The sequence below is a fragment of the Oncorhynchus mykiss genome, chromosome 20 (assembly GCF_013265735.2).
Source record: "Oncorhynchus mykiss isolate Arlee chromosome 20, USDA_OmykA_1.1, whole genome shotgun sequence".
Classification (NCBI taxonomy): Eukaryota; Metazoa; Chordata; class Actinopteri; order Salmoniformes; family Salmonidae; genus Oncorhynchus; species Oncorhynchus mykiss.
Window position 1 is genome coordinate 33,963,733 of NC_048584.1, and position 20,182 is coordinate 33,983,914.

At 39.9% G+C, this 20,182-nt stretch overlaps 2 protein-coding genes across 5 annotated transcripts; both read right to left on the reverse strand.

The window, feature by feature from the left end:
- Positions 1–5,355: 5,355 nt before the first annotated feature.
- On the reverse strand, positions 5,356–8,092 carry bag2 (BCL2 associated athanogene 2). The gene is made up of 3 exons (XM_021576454.2): positions 7,827–8,092; positions 7,199–7,308; positions 5,356–6,330 (listed from the first exon to the last, which is right to left on the reverse strand). Exons 1-3 carry the CDS (start codon positions 8,069–8,071, stop codon positions 5,936–5,938), a joined length of 750 nt encoding a protein of 249 aa, XP_021432129.2. The 5' UTR covers positions 8,072–8,092; the 3' UTR covers positions 5,356–5,935.
- A 317-nt stretch (positions 8,093–8,409) lies between these two features.
- Positions 8,410–20,158, reverse strand: znf451 (zinc finger protein 451). 4 transcript variants are annotated; one of them, XM_021576457.2, is made up of 14 exons: positions 20,016–20,158; positions 19,390–19,449; positions 14,649–14,732; positions 14,048–14,161; positions 13,808–13,916; positions 13,462–13,612; positions 13,224–13,350; positions 12,462–12,621; positions 11,850–11,997; positions 10,099–11,609; positions 9,905–9,982; positions 9,414–9,488; positions 8,879–8,906; positions 8,410–8,674 (listed from the first exon to the last, which is right to left on the reverse strand). In XM_021576457.2, exons 2-13 carry the CDS (start codon positions 19,438–19,440, stop codon positions 8,902–8,904), a joined length of 2,613 nt encoding a protein of 870 aa, XP_021432132.1. In that variant the 5' UTR covers positions 19,441–19,449; positions 20,016–20,158; the 3' UTR covers positions 8,410–8,674; positions 8,879–8,901. The 4 variants fall into 4 exon arrangements, with proteins under 4 accessions (XP_021432132.1, XP_021432130.1, XP_036812120.1 ...); XM_021576455.2 differs by lacking the exon at positions 8,879–8,906 and having other exon boundaries at positions 20,016–20,157; XM_036956225.1 differs by lacking the exons at positions 8,879–8,906; positions 20,016–20,158 and adding an exon at positions 19,645–19,951.
- Positions 20,159–20,182: the final 24 nt, after the last annotated feature.

Below are 20,182 nucleotides of genomic sequence, written 5' to 3' on the forward strand. Positions count from 1 at the left end.
TACATTTTTTAAGCAATACAAATACATTAATTTTCAAAAAGTCCAGCAATGCAATTACATTGAACATTACAATGTAATTGCTGTGAATAGTGTAGCTTGTCCCTGAGCTGGCAGACGGATGGTTCTTGCCTCTCTTCCTACTGGAGGTACTCCATGTTGGTTCCAACCTTAAAAGGAACAACAAAGAAAGTTAGCAGGTCTGTTTGGAAATGCCTTTGTCACACCATCTGGATAAGGGCATTTCTGTCTGCGCCAGACACTCTAAATGGGAAGATGGGAAACTACAGTCAATTAATATTATTAAATTACTCTTTCAGTTCCAAATCTAGGGGGATTTGTAGTTAGCGGAGCATGCTCACTATCTAAATGTCAGATAGCTAGCCATTTCTGGGAAGTCACCGAAATTATTTGAAATAACGATTGAGGTAGCTACAGTAATTTAATGCAATACTTAACTACTATAAACTAATTAAAATTAAAATGAATAAAGGTTAACTTACTCGTTTTTCGCTGTACAGTGGCAGCACAAGTGGGCTTTTGATTACTCCCCCATTCTATTGGCAGCCGAATCACATCACATGTGCGCTTACTGCACTACAGAAAACCTGCTAACAAAACAACAGTGCAGGGCATGCTCACTGAATTAAAGGGCAATTACACAATTTCTTAGATTTTTCCAAGACCTCAAAAGTCATCCCCTGATGTGGTTTAAGCATAGTTATGAACACAGAGAAAAAATTTGGGAAATCTGAAACCTGGAAAAACAAAACCAAGAAATCGTAATACAAAAAAATAAAAAAACTGAAGTAGGCAAAAAATAAGATTTAAAAAGGCTCTACCAACATTGTTTGCTGTGAAGGACTTTACATTAGTGTGTGTGTCATCCTGCAGCACAGCATTTTGGGGGAAGTTGAGGTCAGGTCCAATATTCACTATGCACCTAAGAGGGAAAGAGGTAGGGCCATCCTTGAAAAGTTTTAGTGAAATATAATATAGTTTGGACACACCTACTCATTCCAGGGTTTTTCGTTATTTTTTAAAACTATTTTCTACATTGTAGAATAATAGTGAAGACATCAAAACTATGAAATAATACATATGGAATCATGTAGTAACCAAGAAAGTGTTAAACAAATCAAAATATATTTCAATTTTAGATTCTTCAAAGTAGAAGAATCTACTTTAGAGAATTTGGCAGTACGTCCAACCGACCTCACAACTACAGACCGTGTGTAACCACGCCAGCCTCTTCACATCCGTCTTCTTCACCTGCGGGATCATCTGAGACCAGCCACCCGGAAAGTTGATGAAACAGGAGTATTTCTGTCTGATTGGCAGGGCCTGGCTACCAGCCTATGACTGCACCCCTGCCCAGTCATGTGAAATCCATAGATTAGGGAATCGAACCCAATATCCTGGCGTTGCAACGCTCTACCAAGATGTATGACAGGGTTGTAAATCCTATTTGTGCAGACTCAATTGAATGACTTACAGTGCCTTGCGAAAGTATTCGGCCCCCTTGAACTTTGCGACCTTATGCCACATTTCAGGCTTCAAACATAAAGATATAAAACTGTATTTTTTTGTGAAGAATCAACAACAAGTGGGACACAATCATGAAGTGGAACGACATTTATTGGATATTTCAAACTTTTTTAACAAATCAAAAACTGAAAAATTGGGCGTGCAAAATTATTCAGCCCCCTTAAGTTAATACTTTGTAGCGCCACCTTTTGCTGCGATTACAGCTGTAAGTCGCTTGGGGTATGTCTCTATCAGTTTTGCACATCGAGAGACTAAAATGTTTTCCCATTCCTCCTTGCAAAACAGCTCGAGCTCAGTGAGGTTGGATGGAGAGCATTTGTGAACAGCAGTTTTCAGTTCTTTCCACAGATTCTCGATTGGATTCAGGTCTGGACTTTGACTTGGCCATTCTAACACCTGGATATGTTTATTTTTGAACCATTCCATTGTAGATTTTGCTTTATGATTTGGATCATTGTCTTGTTGGAAGACAAATCTCCGTCCCAGTCTCAGGTCTTTTGCAGACTCCATCAGGTTTTCTTCCAGAATGGTCCTGTATTTGGCTCCATCCATCTTACCATCAATTTTAACCATCTTCCCTGTCCCTGCTGAAGAAAAGCAGGCCCAAACCATGATGCTGCCACCACCATGTTTGACAGTGGGGATGGTGTGTTCAGCTGTGTTGCTTTTACGCCAAACATAACGTTTTGCAATGTTGCCAAAAAGTTCAATTTTGGTTTCATCTGACCAGAGCACCTTCTTCCACATGTTTGGTGTGTCTCCCAGGTGGTTTGTGGCAAACTTTAAACGACACTTTTTATGGATATCTTTAAGAAATGTCTTTCTTCTTGCCACTCTTCCATAAAGGCCAGATTTGTGCAATATACGACTGATTGTTGTCCTATGGACAGAGTCTCCCACCTCAGCTGTAGATCTCTGCAGTTCATCCAGAGTGATCATGGGCCTCTTGGCTGCATCTCTGATCAGTCTTCTCCTTGTATGAGCTGAAAGTTTAGAGGGACGGCCAGGTCTTGGTAGATTTGCAGTGGTCTGATACTCCTTCCATTTCAATATTATCGCTTGCACAGTGCTCCTTGGGATGTTTAAAGCTTGGGAAATCTTTTTGTATCCAAATCCGGCTTTAAACGTCTTCACAACAGTATCTCGGACCTGCCTGGTGTGTTCCTTGTTCTTCATGATGCTCTCTGCGCTTTTAACGGACCTCTGAGACTATCACAGTGCAGGTGCATTTATACGGAGACTTGATTACACACAGGTGGATTGTATTTATCATCATTAGTCATTTAGGTCAACATTGGATCATTCAGAGATCCTCATTGAACTTCTGGAGAGAGTTTGCTGCACTGAAAGTAAAGGGGCTGAATAATTTTGCACGCCCAATTTTTCAGTTTTTGATTTGTTAAAAAAGTTTGAAATATCCAATAAATGTCGTTCCACTTCATGATTGTGTCCCACTTGTTGTTGATTCTTCACAAAAAAATACAGTTTTATATCTTTATGTTTGAAGCCTGAAATGTGACAAAAGGTCGCAAAGTTCAAGGGGGCCGAATACTTTCGCAAGGCACTGTATATGGCCTTTATTAAGAGGTGCTTATGCCACCCTTTATAAAGCACAGATTTATGTCATATTTGACATAATAGGTTAAGTCATGTTTGACACGTCCTTTAAAGCATGACGACCAATGAAAAAAAACATTCTAGGAATGTACTGGCTATGCTAAGAATGTGTTTATTTTACCCACATTTTAAATTGTGTGGGGTTTGTTAGAATAACAGATATAAACATTGCAATGAGACCCCCCCCCCCCCAAAAAAAAAAAATAATCTGAATAAGAATGCCATGTTTCAACATCAGTGACTTGCTTAAAAAAATATCTAAATATGTGTTAATGGACATATAAAATGACTGCCTAGTATCCTATTCTGTATGTGCATGTGCTTGTGTTGCGTACTCTGCACCTGCATGTGAAATGCCTATTCATGATGTATTGACATGGTACATTGTCTCTAATGAGGTCTCACAGATAGTACTGTTACTTTGGCTATTTCTGGACTGGTCGTTCACAAGTACATACAGTTGAAGTCGGAAGTTTACATACACTTTAGCCAAATACATTTAAACTCAGTTTTTCACAATTCCTGACATTTAATCCTAGGAAAAATTCCCTGTTTTAGGTCAGTTAGGATCACCACTTTATTTTAAGAATGTGTAATGTCAGAATAATAGTAAAGAGAATAATTTATTTCATTACATTCCCAGTGGGTCAGATGTTCACATACACTCAATTAGTATTTGGTAGTATTGCCTTTAAATTGTTTAACTTGGGTCTAACGTTTCAGTTAGCCTTCCAAAAGCTTCCCACAATAAGTTGGGTGAATTTTGGCCCATTCCTCCAGACAGAGCTGGTGTAACTGAATCAGGTTTGTAGGCCTCCTTGCTCGCACACACTTTTTCAGTTCTGCCCACACATGTTCTATAGGATTGAGGTCAGGGCTTTGTAATGGCCACTCCAATTCCTTGACTTTGTTTTCCTGAAACCATTTTGCCACAACTTTGGAAGTATGCTTGGGGTCATTGTCCATTTGGAAGATACATTTGCGACCAAGCTTTAACTTCCTTACTGATGTCTTGAGATGATTCTTCAATATATCCACATAATAATTCTTCCTCATGATGCCATCTACTTTGTGAAGTGCACCAGTCCCTCCTGCAGCAAAGCACCCCCACAACATGATGCACCCCCGTGCTTTACGGTTGGGATGGTGTTCTTCGGTTTGCAAGCCTCCCCCTTTTTCCTCCAAGCATAACGATGGTCATTATGGCCAAACAGTTCTATTTTTGTTTCATCAGACCAGAGGACATTTCTCCAAAAAGTACCATCCATGTGGGGTTGCAAACCGTAGTCTGGCTTTGGTTATGGCGGTTTCCTCTATGAGGCAGAACTCGTCTCCTTCCTGTGCGGTATGATGGCTGTGTGGTCCCATGGTGTTTATACTCGTGTTTGTACAGATGAATGTGGTACCTTCAGGAGTTTGGAAATTGCTCCCAAGGATGAACCAGACTTGTGCAGGTGTACAATTTTTTTTCTGAGGTCTTGTCTGATTTTTTGATTTTCCTATGATGTCAAGAAAAGAGGCACTGAGTTTGAAGGTAGGCCTTGAAATACATCCACAGGTACACCTCCAATTGACTCAAATGATGTCAATTAGCCTATCAGAAGCTTCTAAAGCCATGACATCATTTTCTGGAATTTTCCAAGCTGTTTAAAGGCACAGTCAACTTAATGTATGTAAACTTCTGACCCACTGGAATTGTAATACAGTGAATTATAAGTGAAATAATCTGTCTGTAAACAATTTTTGGAAAAATGACTTGTCAAGCACAAAGTAGATGTCCTAACTGACTTGCCAAAACTATAGTTTGTTAACAAGAAATTTGTGGAGTGGTTGAAAGACTAGTTTTATTGACTCCAACCTAAGTGTATGTAAACTTTTGACTTCAACTGTATGTACGTAACATATCTTTACATAAAGATATTAACTTAATTTAGCTGATTAACTGTCTCAGTACCTTGCCTTGTGTTTTCAGGTAGGTTGTGACCCGGGCTTACAGTAATGACCGGAGAGTAGCATAACATGTCAAGGATTAAGACTGTAAATGATCACATTAAGATGGTTCAACAAAAACAATGTCGATGCATTTTTTAAATGCCTTAATGAGTGGCAGCCTGAGTGCTTATTGAAACTACTACATAAGGCAGTGTGTAGGTAACTGAACTGACATTCAAAACAATAATGTGACAATGTTAGTAATGTTAAGATGTGTAAAACTTTTTTATATGCAATATTTATGGTGACAGGGTTTGAATGTGACATTAGTGGTAGTAGAATACAGTGGTAGTCATAAGGACTTATCAAATGTTCAAGGCAAAGCACTTTAAAGGTTCAAGTTATATAGAACAGACTATATTTATCCAGTCTAGGTAGACCTGTACTTTATCCAGTCTAGGTAGACCTGTACTTTATCCAGTCTAGGTAGACCTGTACTTTATCCAGTCTAGGTAGACCTGTACTTTATCCAGTCTAGGTAGACCTGTACTTTATCCAGTCTAGGTAGACCTGTACTTTATCCAGTCTAGGTAGACCTGTACTTTATCCAGTCTAGGTAGACCTGTACTTTATCCAGTCTAGGTAGACCTGTACTTTATCCAGTCTAGGTAGACCTGTACTTTAGTATGGACGCCTTGTGCCATGACAGGAAGACGGGTGGATGCTATCTTTCACTAATTATGGGAAATAATAGCATGGTAATGAGGAGTTTGGTCTCCCAATATATTATGACTTTCTATTAGTTAGGGCTATTAGGGGGGTTGAATCAGTATGAGTGCCTTCATTTGCCATTGGCACTGTTTAAGTCATCCACTTTCTGATGATCCATTATCTTGATATTCTTCTCAGCATTATCCACGTTCCTTATCAGAGTTTCCAGCCTCCTCTTGATTTTTTTCTGATCTTCCAGGGCGCAGGTGATGACGATCGTCTGGAATTTTGTATCGATAGGAACCGGTGGTGCCTCGGTCACACAGGCAGCGTGCAGTGCCATCAGGCCCTTTCTGGCCCCATCCATGTCATCAAGCAACTTTGCAGCAAGCTCATCAATCAAAGAGGTAGCCTTGCGTAGGGCATCCTCTTGTGTGGAGTTTCTAATGATTTCCACTGATATTTCAACTGTCAGCGTCCTACCCAGAAGACGGTTAGCAGTTAAAGATAGTTCCTCTCTCTCTCCTGAAAAAGAGAGATAGCACAGTGTTATCAGATGTTGGTGTTAAAGGCCAGGTGTAGTCAAAAAAATGATTTTCCTATGTTTTATATATATATATATATATATATATATATATAGGAATAGTATTGTAAAATTGTGAAATCATGAGCTTAATGAGGTAATAGACCAATTTGAGAGTTCCAAACCTCTGCTAATAACAGCTAATTTTCAGTTTTACACTCCCCACTTAAACCACTCCCAGACAGTACTAACATTCTTGGTTGAGAAATTGCTCTTTTTGCTAAATATATATATATAAAAAGAAAAGAGCAATTTCTCAACCAAGAATGTTGCTAGTACTGTCTGGGAGTGGTTTCAAGTGGGGAGGGGAAAATTGAAAAATAGCTGTTTATATATATTTATATATTACATTTTAATTGAAAACAATCACAGGTGCTTAATTGTTACCCATAAATGATTTGATATTGAGATAAAAATGGCTGCATTGCACCTTTAACAGAACAGTTCACTAAAGTAAAAGTTTGTCAGAAGTACCAAAATCTTACAGAAGTTCTGACAAGAAGAATTCCTGTCTATGCCATAAAAGTAGATTAGGCCTATAGCCATGCCACCCCACATGGGGAATTGCATGGTACTTACCTTTCCCGTGCATTTTGGATTGAGGTAGGCTGTATAGCTGGATTTGCAAAAGTCATGACAGGACCTGGACTCAACCTAAGACCCTTTTTGAGATCTTAAAACATCAGTGAGTGAACTATCACTTTAAATAACAATTTCTACCAGTGAAGTGTCCCTTTGTTTCAACCAAATTTATGCTTTTTAGGCATAAGTTATCCAACCTGAGATATCTGTTGGCTATCAAACACATACCGTCACAAATACTGCGCATTTCTTCACTATTCTTTATGGACTGGATCATATCAAGTAAGCACTCTCTCTCCTGTTCCATTGAAGTTGCGGCTTCGCGTAAAGCCTCCACCCTAAAACAGATGTCATTGTCATGAGATATTTCGATAGGTTATGTATGGTAAGTGTTAGTACGTGACTCAGAGAAAGTTGTGATCATATTATTCATCCTATTGCATATTCTACAACTGTTTTTCGGTGTTAATTTCAAACATTTAAAACATTTTTTTTTACAGCTGTTTAAATAAGGTTATGATGTTATTTTAAAAGGACACAGTCTGGCACCGTAAAATATTCAAATAAACCACTGTTGTGAATGATACGGTACACTGTAGTGTGCACACGTATTCAGAGAACGTTCTTCCTTCTTCCACTGGCACCGTCTACTGCTTTCTATGTTTAGAATCAGTTTAATGGAACCAGAGATTGTGTAGCCGAATACCGTGTGTATTCTTCAAAGAAACTAGACAAACAAAGGCATATTATAGCGTTACAGTAGCCTACAATGACAAGTGTGCGCTCTGTATTTACAACAAGGATGAATTGTCTTCTCTATACAGTATTCAGGCCAGCTGTCTGTAAAAGAGCCTACCTTATTTCCAGCTGGTCCAAACTTTCAAGAAGTCGTCCGGAGCGATCTGCCATAGACATTGATCTGCTGAATTTGCCATTAGCGGCTTCAATCATTTTAGCCTGGTGGATTTTCGCTTGTGCCATAGTTAGTTTAATGATCTCCCTCGAGATTAAATTCCAATGGACACCTAACGGTGCACTAGCTGGTCCCAAGAGCACAACGTAGAGGTTTCTGCTTGACAGACAGCGCCACAGAGTAAACATTTCCAAACATGGGCTGGAACTTCCCTTGCTGTTTTTCCCGACCCATCCGACAGGATTGAGGATTGCACTTCTGGAACGTTCAAGAGGGTGGGATTCTTTCTCCACTGCAGCCAGTAGAACGACCTAATCTTGTCTATTTAAATAACGGTTTAAAAAAAAAATATATATATATATATATATATATATATATATATATATATATATATATATATATATATATATATATATAAAATACATAAATATATATATAAATAACGACGATCTAATCTAATTTACTTGTTGACAATATCCAGACATCCAATGATTAATGTTAAAAGTTCAAAGAAAGAGACAAGGAAAATACTTAACATCTTTATTAAAAAAAAAAAAAAAGCTCTGAACATGTGATAAAGATGCATACACGGTATGCCTCAACATAATCTTTACAGTTCATATGTTACTACAGTTATTACTGTGTAATCACATCGGTATAAGGGTGTCGTAAAGTGTAACGATTTTGAAAGTAGCTGATATGTTACACATCTAAATAAATGACAGGCTACCAGAAAGTAACATTTGCTGATCAGTATTCAAGAAGGCTTCTTTTGAGAGCTTCCTCCATCTCTGTGAAGATAAATTGGGGGGGAACAACAGGAAGAAAAAAAATCAATATAATGTCAACCTAAATAAGAAATATAACTGTCTCAAAAACACACGAGACTACCATCTCAAAACCATTCAAAAAGTGTTCATGTTGTTCTCTACACCAACTATCTGAATATCCCAGTGTGCATTAAACGTCACTATGATTTGATTAGACATACTCACACTAAGGTTATTCTTCAAGCATGTCACGCTGGTTAAAAAAAGAGAGGTATCATCTTGTTTTTATTATGCTACATCTACATGACCAGATTGGGCAACTGCTTCAAAACTCTTCAGAACCTTTCTGGCCATTCAAATAAGGCAATATGCAACGGGGATTAAATCGAATATCGTGAAGTGCAAGACGATACTGTATTTGAACTTTACAAATCAAAACTGTGCAGTTTTACCAGTTAGGCTCTATCAATATGTTGAAAATGAAGTCCATATGAATGAACTAAGCCTTATTTTTTTGCCACACAAAGATTATTTAATGAGAATGTGACCAATACCATTTTTTTTAAAGCACAAAAATTGCACAGTCTGGAATTACTTAGTCATTCCCGGCGCAAAACAATTATCGCATATCGTGATATTTGGATTAGCATATCGTAGAAGAGGTCTAACCTAAAAATCTCCCAACTCTAACGTGTAAACTAAAATGTAACTGCTGAAAAGGTCCTCAAATAAACAAAGATAAGTAAAGGTGTTTACACACCAATATCAAAGTCAGTTGGCTCTCTTGCTTCTTCTGCACTTAAAGCCAAGGCACGCTTCATCTCCTCAGATTCATCTGAAACACAATGGAAATGGACAAAAAAAGAGAATCTCAGTTGGAAAAAAAACAGCACTTTAGGAAACATTTCTAAGAAACCTTCTATAGCTATTTAATATCTATGGTAGATGTCATTCACCAAATCACTGAACAGACCAAAATACAAGAAACCTTCTATAGCTATTTTACATTTGAGTTATTTAGCAGACGCTCTTATCCAGAGCGACATAAAGGAGCAATTAGGGTTAGTTAAGTGCCTTGCTCAAGGGTACATCAACAGATTTTTCAGCTAGTCAGCTCAGGTATTCAAACCAACAAGCTTTCGGTTACTGGCCCAACGCTCTTAACCGCTAGCATAGCTGCAGCTATATAATTTCTATGGTCGATGTCATTCACCAAATCACTGAACAGATCAGCAAACAAAAAATAATCACCTCCATGGGGTTCAGTGTCATCTCTGACCTCATCCAAGTTCACAGCGATGGCATGTTTCATATCTTCAAACTCCTCCACTATTAAATAAAAAAGTATGAATCAAATCAGTTTTCTAAGACCAGGAAGGTCAGTGCAGTGGAAATGAATCACGGAACACAGTCCAAACCCAAAGCAGACTTGAAAGCAGACTTGCCATTCACTTCCGGTTTAATCTCCACAGCAGCCAGTGTCTTAACAGCGGAGGAAGCTGCTGCCTTCTCCGTACGACTCTCACCTCCATCTCTAGAGCTGGAGCAAGGCTCCAGAAAGCAGTGCTGGGAGTGGTAGTGGTTATGGAAACTGGGCACGTCGTTATGACTCTTCTGACAGGATCCACACACCACGTCAAAGGTCTTCTCTAGCCCCAAGGCTTCGTGTTGAGAGTGGACATGAGTCTTAATCTGAGCAAAGGAAGCTACCTTGACGTCGCATGGTGCGCATACAAAGCTGCATTTGTCTTCACTGGACAGCAGCTTTATGCATCGTGTGAAAGTAGCCTTCCTTTCGTCTTCTGCCTTTTCTGACGACATGCATGGACACAGACATTCACTGGTTGTTGCCAGATGACTGGAGTTGTAGTTTTCGACCTCAGTGGGTCTATCAACCCCAGGCACATCCATGAGGTAGTAGTCCTTACTGTGCAGGCTTCTATAGTGCTCCTGGAACTCCCCCTCGGTGTCATACTGCATGCTGTCACAGAGCCCGCAGAAGTAGCGTGTCACTATTTGGTTGCTGTGCTCGTTCACACAGTGCCTGCGTAATGTGTCCTCCTTGAAGAACTTCTGTGGGCAGTGGCCACAGGCAAACCTCTGGAAACTGTGGTTTCTCACATCTCTGCAGTGCTTGTGCACGGCTCGCTCCGAGTCAAAGATGTCCTCACACATTCTGCACAGCCACCTCTCGTCCTGTTTGGGGAGACATGTGGGAGTTGTAGTTCTAGCCCTGGGCTCAGTGGGAGCGCTGGGTCTGCCACTGGTGGAGGGTTTGGAATAGGAGATGGGAGCAGGCTCCTCGTCTGATACCTCTCTTTCCCTGAAGTAAGTGTGTCCACTGTGGGTCTCTGACACATGCAACAGGATGTCCTCGTGACGTGGCATGTCCACCTTGCACAGCCGGCAGTGGAATAGGAAGTTTGAGAGGTGGGCGCCGCCATGAAAGCGGCTCATGTGCAGGCGAGTGATGGACGACTCATCCATACGCTTTCCACACACACCACATTGATGGAATATCTGATTGGCAGTTAAAAGGTGCTTGCTTGCCATGGCCTCCTCTGAAAAGCGCTGGCCACATTCACAGAACCATGCCACTATCGAGACACTCGTTGAGGGCCCAGCACTGCCATTCAAAGTTCCCCCGCGTCTCTGGCGCTTGGCTGGGTATCCAACAGAATCACCTCTCTCCTTGTCCCTCTTCTGTGATGGGGCAACCGCAGCCCTCTTGGCGTGTTGGATTTCATAGAAATTGCTGTAGTGCAGAATCGCCCTTTCCATGGTGCTGTTGACCTCAGTAATGTGCCGACTCAATTCTTTGTGCCTGTCAACTTGACCTTGGGTGAGGAACAGTTTGCAACACACAGAGCACTGGCCCAGCACCTGCAGTTGTTTCATAACCTGCACCACTGTTTTCACTGCCTCAGCCCTGGCACTGCCCTCTCTGCACTGCACACTGAGGGAGAAGAATAACATTAACAAAATGACAAATAAGATGATTTATCCATATGAAGGAAGTGAGATGTTGAATATGTATGTCTGTTATTGATTTATTTTCTAATACACAGACAAACTGTTTATGAACAATTTGTACCTACACTGCAATTATACCTGCCTATGTAACAACCATGTAATTGCATGTACACTAACGCCATAGAGTTCAAAAGTACACAAACACATACAGATATAAACTTACTTGAAGTGGGCCTGTGCTTCCATGTGTGAGTTAAGCCCCTTTCGGCATGTTGTACATCTCACGCTGAATATAACCTCCTTACATAAAGCAGTAAGACGATTCTTCGCATATCGAGGGATGGGAACTGGCAATGCTGTCCCTGTAGTTTCTTTTGTTCAGAAAGAGAACAAAATAGCTGGTTACATGTTTCAATAGAGCAAATTAATAGCAGTGTATTTGGTTAAGTTATCCCGTCCAAGCACTATTCATTTGCACAACCTATTTGCTCTACATGCAGATTAGAGCGTTGGACTAATAACCGGAAGGTTGCCAGTTCAAATCCCCGAGCTGACAAGGTACAAATCTGTCGTTCTGCCCCTGAACAGGCAGTTAACCCACAGTTCCTAGGCCGTCAATGAAAATAAGAATCTGTTCTTAACTGACTTGCCTAGTTAAATAAAAGGTAAAAAATAAAATAACTAGTAATGCCAATAACAGCATAAAGAGAGTCCATATGCCGTTTATCTTTTGTCTTTCCGCCTAAATCCAATTTTCATGAGTGGAATATTTAGTGTTGATGCAGATCATGTTACATGATTGATTATACTTAAGAGTGGGAGAGGCAAGGCTTACCACTCATGATGATGGACTGAGAGAAGTGGTTTTTGGCCGCCATGTGATGGAGGCACTCGTCCCTGGTGTAGAACAGGAAGTAGCAGACAGGGCAGGCGAAGCAGACGATGGACTGGCAGGTCTGACTGTGGTCATGGTCTTCATTAGGCGAGGAGGACAGCTAAACAAAATAACAATTTCCCCACACAATGAAAGTCAATACTTTTTTTTAGCTGGATTGAAATGTGTATGCATTATCTGTGGTTGAAGACTTAAACAAGAATATTAAAGTATTCATTTTCATTTCATATTTTTTTAATCTTGAGATATCTTGAGATATCTTGAGGTATGGCAACTACCCCCAAAATAATTGATCTTCCTCATTGGTATTTAGTGCCACCAAGTGTATATCACAGCTAAATGCTGCTCTCTACTGCTTTGGTAGAGATGGACATCCAGTTCCCTCCATCCAATAACAAAAGCTGTTGCAGGAATGTAAAGTATTGTTACATTGTTTACGTTTTTAACCTCCAATTTTAAAACAGGAAGACTACTGTGTAAAGGTGGTCGGTCGGACGGACTACTTGCAGGTAAAAAGCTACTTTATAGTTTGAAACGGCATTCAGAAATGTCCTTTTTCTCCTCATGGTACTTGATTCCTTTAGGTTAGGAATAAAGACAGGTAGAATTCTTGCATAGAGCACATTTGAATGACATGTGACTGAACATAATTGAAAGTGCTGTCATCTTCTAACAGCGGTTGATTTTACAGGCACAACCAACCATTGACTGCTGATGCACCCTCCAAGCCTCTTTGGTTTCAAAATGCAGACCACAGGCAACGCAAGCAAACAGCTCAGTTGGGCTTCCTTTCAGGTAGATGGTCGGATCACAAGGAGAGTGGTCAAACCTGCAAACACAAAGAAATAAGTATTTCTCAAGGCAACTCATGGCTAAAATAAAAGTTGGTTGTTTTTATGTATAATTGTCACAGAAATATAAATCTCATATATTATCTAACCTTTTCAAGTGACCTTCCAGGAGAGGCACGTTGTCATAAACCCGACCACAGTTGATCACTGGACAGGTATGTGTAGATGAGCTACTGGTAGGAAAGGGGACCTGTCTGCGTCTCCAGCTAGCTCCAGTATTGATGATACCAGGTTTCACACCTGAGAACAGACAATGGCAAGACTGAGATGCTGCTTTTCTAACAAATTAAGTTAAACTTTCTGTGTGCTAGTTGGGACCGTTCATTAAATGTCTCGGAGTAACTATGCTGATCACTTTAGATCCTAGATCAGCATTCCTACGCCGAGACATTTCATGAATACGGGTCCAGAACTCTAGTACAAAAGAGACATTACCTGGCATCTTTAACCACATATCCACACAGCGCTTGGCATCATATGCATGTCCATTGGGACTAAATGCCAGTTCCTGCCGCCCATGAGCCTTTTGTGAGATTTGCTTCTCCTGAAATAATGCGAGCAGAGACAGGACCAAAATGAAGAACCGTGCAGACATTATAGCACCCACAAAAGACAAGTGCAGAACAAGCTTCAAATGGTTAATAAGATGATCATACCAACTTGAAGTGTCCTTACCTTGAAGGCTTTACACTTCTCTTCTCTTTCCTTTCTCTCCACAGAGACTTGCTGAGCCAGTCTGTCCAAAGTGGAGGTGACCTGAGCCTTCTGTCGCTCAATCTCATCTTCAATCTTCACAATAAAAAATAAAGGTGAACATTATATACTACTTACATAACATTTACATTTATTTTTTGTGGTACTTTTACCCCATTTTCGTGATATCTAATTGGTTGTTACAGTCTTGGCTCATCGCTGTAACTCCACTACGGACTCAGGAGAGGCGAAGGTCGAGAGCCATGCATCCTCCGAAACACGACCCTGCCAAGCCACACTGCTTTTTGACACACTGCTCGCTTAACCCGGAAGCCAGCTGCACCAATGTGTCGGGGGAAACACCGTGCAGCTGGCGACCGAAGCCGGCTTGCAGGCGCCCGGCCCACCACAAGGAGTCGCTAGAGTGCGAAGGGACAAGGAAATCGCGGCCGGCCAAACCCTTCCCTAAAGGCCAGCCTGGGACCTGTGACACAGCCCGGGGTCGAACCCGGTCTTCCACTAACCTTTCCATATGTCATTACAGTTTGGATTGAATTTATTATCTTTCACTTGACACACTCACTGTCTCTGCCATGGGTAAACTGTCATCGTCTTCGCCCTCACTCAGTAAATCAATACACTCCAGTACAGGTCTGAGTGGAGCCTCCTGAAACAAAATAGTTAAATGGATGAGACACTGTTTTTAAATAAACTGTTGACTCACTTAGACACTGTCTGAATTTTGTAGAAGAATACGGAATAGTTTTTTAACAATATGGGAACTGTAGTAGATGACCTAATCTGACTCAAACATCCACGTTTGGGTCAATTTCAATTCAACTAATGCATAGGATGAAAATGTGTAGCCTTTTACACTTGTACCCTTATAAAGGTTGAAAATGGCAGATTTGGAAACTGATGAGCACCTAAATTGGAACACAGTTGCTGTAAAGTAACATGCTATAAATTACGTCAGAGCTCAGGCTCTGCACTTCATATGCGACAAGAAGTTGCCCCCATCCCTCCTCCATTTTTTCTTGTCTGAGTGAGGAAAATGCTGTAAATTAAAAGGACTCAATGTATTTTGAAAGATGAGACTGAGGATTATAATAAATAACACGTTGATGTCATACAAGCAAGCCAAACACCCATGACTCCAAAAGTGCACTTTACATTTCCATACAAAACCTGTCATATACAGTGTCAACGTTTATGATCAGTATGTTTGATGTACATTTACTAGATGACATGGCGTCATACCCTGGGTTGTTCTGAACAGAATGAGCCTGTTTGTCTATTGGAAAGAAAATTTGCCATGGAACACGGCTATCGGCAAATACTACAATACATGTCAAATGCACATAAAATCAACCGTGTCATTTTTGGATTCAGTCTTGTGTCAGGTGAACTGTCGTGTCCTGTCAACCAATGTCATTTTGTAAATTGGGTGAACTATCCCTTTAACATTGAGGGTGGGAGGGGGGGTTAAAAAATATAAAAAAATTAAGAAACTATTATCACCTAATAGCAGGAACGGCATCATCTGTATTAGGATGTAGCTTGGAACCTAAACTGAACGACTTCAACTACTAATTTCTCTGCACAGGATTTTAAATTATTGTTTTTTACTGAAAATACATTACATAGGATGAAGAAACAATATACTACTTGTCAGATAAAGAACTGATACTGCACAGTGACTTCAAATAGTATTCACACCCCTAAACTTTTCCACATTTTGTTGTTACGAAGTGAGACTAAAATGGATTTGTCAGTTGTCAAACAATACTCTAATGTCAAAGTGGAACAAAAATTCCAACATTTGTTAAACATTTATGAAAAATAAAACAAATATATATTGATTAGATAAGTATCAATAAATGTTAGAATCTCCTTTGGCAGTGATTACAGCGTGTAAGTCTCTAAGAGCTTTGTGCATCTGTATTGTGCAACATTTCCCCATTATTATTTTCAAAATTCTTCAATCATTATCTTCTTGGTAAGCAACTCCAGCGTAGATTTGGTCTTCTGTTTTAGGTTAATGTCCTGCTGAAAGGCAAATTCATCTCCCAGTGTCTGATGGAAAGCAGACAACCATATTTTCCTGTAGGATTTTGCCTGTGCTTAGCCCATTCCGTTAATTTTTTTTATCCTGAAAAACTCCCCAATCTATAACGATTACAAGCATACCCATAACATGATGCAGCAACCGCTATGTTTGAAAATATGGAGAATATTTTTCATTTTGTACAAGCTTCCTTCGTTTCACTCTGTCAATTAGGTTAGTATTGCAGAGTAATTACAAAGTTGTTGAGCCATCTTCAGTTCTCCTATAACAGCCCTTAAACTCTGTAACTGTTTTAAAGTCACCATTGGCCTAGTAGTGAAATCCCTGAGCGGTTTCCTTCCTCTCCGGCAAGAGTTAGGAAGGACGCCTGTATCTTTGTAGTGACTGGGTGTATCGATACACCATCCAAAGTGCAACTAATAACTTCACCATGCTCAAAGGGATATATTTCTACCCATCTACCAATAGGTGCCCTTCTTTGCAAGGCATTGGAAAACCTCCCTGTTTTTTGTGGTTGAATATGTGTTCCAAATTCACTGCTCAGCTGAAGGACCTTACACATACAGTGCCTTCGGAAAGTATTCAGACCCCTTGACTTTGTACATCTTTTGTTACGTTACAGCCTTATTCTAACATTGTTGTTTTTCCCCTCAATATAATCAACCTATGACCAATACCCCATAATGACAAAACAAAAATAGGTTTAGAGCATTTTGCTAATTTATATTTACATTTTTTTTTAAATATCACATTTACATAAGTTCAGACCCTTTACTCAGTACTTTGTTGAAGAACCTGTGGCAGCGATTGCAGCCTTGAGTCTAAAGTATGACGCTACAAGCTTGGCACACCTGTTTTTGGTGAGTTTTTCCCATTCTTCTCTGCAGATTCTCTCAAGCTCTGTCAGGTTGGATGGGTAGAATTGCTGTACAGTTATTTGCAGGTCTCTCCAGAGATGTCCGATCACGTTCCAAGTCCAGGCTCTGGCTGGGCCACTCAAGGACATTCAGAGACTGTCCCAAAGCCACTCTTGCATTATCTTGGCTGTGTGCTTAGGGTCATTGTCCTGTTGGAAGGTGAACCTTCACCCCAGTCTGAGGTCCTGAGTGCTCTGGAGCAGGATTTAATCAAGGATCTCTCTGTACTTTGCTCCGTTCATCTTTCCCTCGATCCTGACTAGTTTTCAGTCCCTGCCACTGAAAAACATCCCCACAGCATGATGCTGCCACCACCATGCTTCACCATAGGGATGGTGCCAGTTTTCCTCCAGATGTGACGCTTGGCATTCAGGCCAGAGTTCAATCTTGGTTTCATCAGACCAGAGTCTTTCGGTGCCGTTTGGCAAACTCCAAGCGGGCTGTCATATGCCTTCTACTAAGGAGTGGCTTCCGCCTGGTCACTCTATCATAAAGGCCTGATTGGAGGAGTGCTGCAGACATGGTTGTCCTTCTGGAAGTTTCTCACACCTCCACAGAATAATTCTAGAGCTCTGTCAGAGTGACCATCGGATTCTTGTCCTTTCCAAACCATGTCCATTGAACTTACCACAGGTTGACTCAAATCAAGTTGTAGAAATGGATCCATGGAAACTGGATACACCAGAGCTCAATGTCGAGTCTCATAGCAAAGGGTCTGAATACTTATGTAAATAAGGTATTTCTGTTTTCGCTTTGTCATTATGGGGTAGTGTGTGTAGATTGCCGAGGAAAACATTTATTTAATCAATTTTAGAATAAGGCTGTAACGTAACAAAATGTGGAAAAGGTCAAGGGGTCTGAATACTTTCCGAAGGCACTATAATTGTATGTGTGGGGTGCAGAGATTAGGTATTTCTTTTAAAAACACGTGAAATACTATTATTGCACAGAGTGAGTCCATGCAACTTGTTTAGCAAATGTTTACTCCTGAACTTATGTACTGTAGACATGCCATAACAAAGGGGTTGAATACTTATTGACTCAAGACATTCCAGCTTTTCATTTTTTATTAATTTGTAAAAATGTCAAAGTGGAATAATGTTTTTTGACATTATGGGGTAGTGTGTAGGCCATGACAAAAATTATAAATTGAATCGATTTTAAAATCTTAAATATAAGTACATTTAATCGAAAATGTAATCTATGTAATTCCCAAAAGTAACTTAATTATGGGAGGGCCAAAAAACACCTTTAATGTAAAAATAGTTATAAATTGCTGAGGTGTAGTGACTTGAGAACACAAGCTCAAGTACACAGTATAAAAATTATAAAAAAATCCCCCAAAACTGTTTCAATAAGATTGAAATTACATTATGTCTAAATATAGTAGAATACATTTATAAAATGACTAACTATAAGAATTCACCTTCCTTCTAACTGTAAAATACATATTTGTATATTTAGAGTTAGAGAAAAGGTTCATATTTTCTCAAGATCTCTTGATCAAAATGTTTGCCCCAACCGCTGTGAACGTCTCTCCGTCAATGATAAACAGAAAGTGTTTTTTGTGTAAAATCTACGAATCTATCTCGGAATGTGCTATGGCAACAAAACCACTATCCTGCTGCTACGATGTAAGGATTCCAGGCATATGCGTTGTTAGTGGTTGTGACTTGGGTTCAGCCAGGGCTTGATGGACAGTCGGAAGAGCGAATGAAATGGAAGGAGGGACATTCCAGCTTAATGTGGTGTCAGATTTCACACAGGCAGAAGAGACATTCACCCTGTATCCATGAGAATCAGGCCTACCTCTAAATGCAAGCCATTTCGATCTATGGTGTCCACAGATTGATTTCTATGCAAAAATGTTGGTCAGAACCAGTACCAGAACCATGCAAGTCACCTAAACAGGGGACTTTACATCTAAAAGGATTTTAAATTCCGGCTATAACAACAAAAGGTGTAAAAAGTCATGGGGTGTGAATACTTTCTGAAAGCACTGTGTTGGGACTGGCGTGGGGGTCTTACTTAGAAAAAAACATTTGGTACAAATCAGATTTGAGGTACTATTTGTATTAAATATGATATGAATCCTATAAATAAAAAATAGCCAATGTGGGTGCAATCAATAAACTTAATTTCTCAGAGATTATATTTCAACAAAAGAATGTTGCAGGAATGCCAGCTAATCTGATCTGTTTCTAACTACAGAAACGATTTCAGAACAATATATGATGATGGTGGGTGTCATGGCTTGCTGAAATTACATGGAACGACGCAATGACAACATAGTAGAGAAACCTTTGAACCTTTGTTTCTGCAAATGACAAATCACTTACTGACACAAACTCCACCTCATCTTCATCTTCTGCTCCAGTCGGGGTGGACATTGATTTTATCTGGAGTAAAAAAAACGACATAATAAAACAGATAACTCATCCAAATCGAATCCCACTGATAATCAACTAAACTTTGTCAACATCATTATCCTCATCCAGCTGTCAGTATGTCTGGCAGGGCAATGATGACCAATAAGTACATTGTTACAATGATAATAGCTCAAATCTAAAACAATGATAGCTAACTACAATTACAATGTCACAAATTGTTTGTTTTCATGCAAGCGTTCTCCAATTTGCCATCACGCGTGTTCAACACTAGCTAGCTAGCTATAACCCCTGCTAGCACTAGTGTGAATAACTGCTCCAATTCAACACTTTTGCTGACTAGTTAGCTAGCTAAACTAGTTGAAACATTGTCGAAGAAAACACAAGAACGAGGCAGCTTCCTTGGTCTAGCTAGCTAGCTAGCTAACGATAGTTAGCAGGTCACCGTGCACAACAAGCAGTCTATACTTTGCAGACATTATAAACGTATTTATTAGGTAAAACCATTTAGCCACCCAAGTAGTTTGATAACTACATAATTATCGTTAAAGTAAATTTAAGCACAAGCGGACACTCACCAAGAAACGTTTTCGTGCAAAAGGGATGTTGATTTTCTGCGGGTGTTGCTGGGACTTGGAGTTCTAAGGAAAAGCGCACGGCGGAGCCACTTAGTTTCGCAGTGCTGCTGTCGCATTGGGGGGAAAACATAAAACTGTCGTGTCGACATTAATTAATTCATTAATTA